Below are 2,050 nucleotides of genomic sequence, written 5' to 3' on the forward strand. Positions count from 1 at the left end.
TATTAAATTCTACATGTTAATATATCTTGTACCATGTTTATCAAAAATCCACTACTGAGACAACATATTCTTGAGGATGGTAACGTTTCATTTGTTACAAAAAGGAGTTGATATACGAAAAAGCTAATTCTACAACAGCAAAGATGATATGGTTGCTCTCTGGTTAGTGTTTGGCTACAAGTAGAAACCACAACCATAGAGACAAATACCATCTTCGTAGTAAAATATGTCAAAACACATCAAAGAGCAGCTGATACAATGAAGTTTTGAATTCTGTTCAACAGCTCTGCCTTCACGGAATCTGGAACTGAAGCTGCAAACACACACAAAGAACATCCATAAAAACAAAAGGCAAGATTACTAACTCAACGAATCAAAATGAACTCATTCGTTTATCTTTTTACCTCTGCCTTTTGGAGTGATCACTCGGATCAGTTCATCGACTGTAACATCTTTTCTCCCTTTCTTCTTTACATGCTCCCTGCATTCCCAAAACCCAAAAGAAGAGCTTTCAAATGTAAGCTACCGGAACAAAACTAACTTCTCAAACAAAGATAGTTCACTTGTTAAAATCCAATTCCATTAACAGAACAAAAGAAAAGCTGAAAAATCTTGGCTTTGCATCATCAACAACAACAACAAGTAACCAGTTTCGAAACTCTTATGCCTCCAAACATACCAAACATAAGCTTTAAACCAATGAATGATGCATTTTCCTGGAGAAAGTATACTAAACTTATGGGCAAATTAAGAAGCTTTAACCAAACCCTAATAAGTCAGTAGCAACAACTACACCAACTTCAAAAGATTGATAAGAATCAAAACTTGATTGACTTAGGTTAAAAGGGTATAATAAAAGAACCTGCAAGCAATTCTCATCTCATCTTTCCAACCACACTCGACCAATCTATCTCTCACAAGCTCCATTAGATTCTCCTTCTCTCCACTCTCCACCAACTATACCACCATGTCATTCCCCCCAACAACAACAACAACAACAACAACAAAAAATTAAACCTTTCAATCAAAAACTCCAATCAACAGTAATTGAAATCGATTTCGCTGTTGAAAAAAGAAACCTTGACGTTAATGATTTCACGAAGCGTGACCTCGTCTTTCTCGAATCCTTCAGATGCATCGTCTTCATCAGGTGTCGGAGGCCGGTTCACCGAGTGTTTCCTGATCAGAACAAAAAAAGCGAGAAATCGAAAAAAAATAGGGAAATCGAAGATATATAGAAGAAGGGGGAATACGATTATGTTTATACGTACATGTGGTTTTGAATCGATCGTTTCAAGGACACGAATCAAATTTTTGATGGAGGAATTTTTTTTTTCCAGAATCTTCTTCAGCAAACCCAGAACTGTATATCGCACGGAGAAGAAAGCAGACGAGGAGATCACTAACTACGTTTTAGTAATTTAAACTACCTGCCGTTTGGTTAAGTTAGTCTCGAAACAAACTTGTTTCTTTAGAGACCAGCGACAAAAACTACGTGACGTTTTATAAGATGGGCCTTTGCTAATATATAAGGAACCCACCATCGCTGGTCTATCTCCACCGAGCAGCAACCCGCTCAAAATTTTTTTTTTTTTCTTAACATGAACTATTCCTTATCCAAAAATATTATATTCAAAACAAAGGAACATAAATTCTCCTTCCATAAAATTGGACCAAATGCAATGAGTCCATCTAGTATGCCCTGAAACACTAGCAGATCAAACACTACCAAACTGAAAATTATTGCATTTTTTTACCACATCAAAATAAATAACAAACCACAACTCAGTGTGAAATCATCTTTTAGACGACTCAAAAAAACCCTATGACACGAAAAAAACTACTAGCACAGAGAAAACCAAATCCTACACTGAAGAATAAAACAAATCCAAGCTATTAGAACCTTATAAGCAATCCGCTCAATTTTACATCTCTCATATGGTTGTTGTCTTTAGACGAGCTTTTTGAATTTTAAAATCTTGACAAATATTTTTAAATTTCAAGAATAACAAAAATACAAATGAACATCATTTAGATGCTTCATCTTGAT

General features: G+C 35.3%; 1 protein-coding gene across 1 annotated transcript; it reads right to left on the reverse strand.

The window, feature by feature from the left end:
• On the reverse strand, positions 1 to 1,438 carry LOC104710527 (transcription and mRNA export factor SUS1). The gene is made up of 5 exons (XM_010427147.2): positions 1,272 to 1,438; positions 1,080 to 1,179; positions 863 to 957; positions 405 to 481; positions 1 to 313 (listed from the first exon to the last, which is right to left on the reverse strand). Coding segments are annotated over exons 1-5 (348 nt in total). The 5' UTR covers positions 1,274 to 1,438; the 3' UTR covers positions 1 to 239.

This window comes from Camelina sativa, chromosome 9, assembly GCF_000633955.1.
Source record: "Camelina sativa cultivar DH55 chromosome 9, Cs, whole genome shotgun sequence".
NCBI lineage: Eukaryota > Viridiplantae > Streptophyta > Magnoliopsida > Brassicales > Brassicaceae > Camelina > Camelina sativa.

Excerpts from the sequence above, each read along its gene's own strand:
- LOC104710527 (XM_010427147.2), bottom strand. Across the intron at positions 482-862 it reads GAGATGAGAATTGCTTGCAG|GGAGCATGTAAAGAAGAAAG; the intron begins GTTCTTTTATTA and ends TTGGGAATGCAG. Across the intron at positions 314-404 it reads GATCACTCCAAAAGGCAGAG|CTTCAGTTCCAGATTCCGTG; the intron begins GTAAAAAGATAA and ends GTGTGTTTGCAG.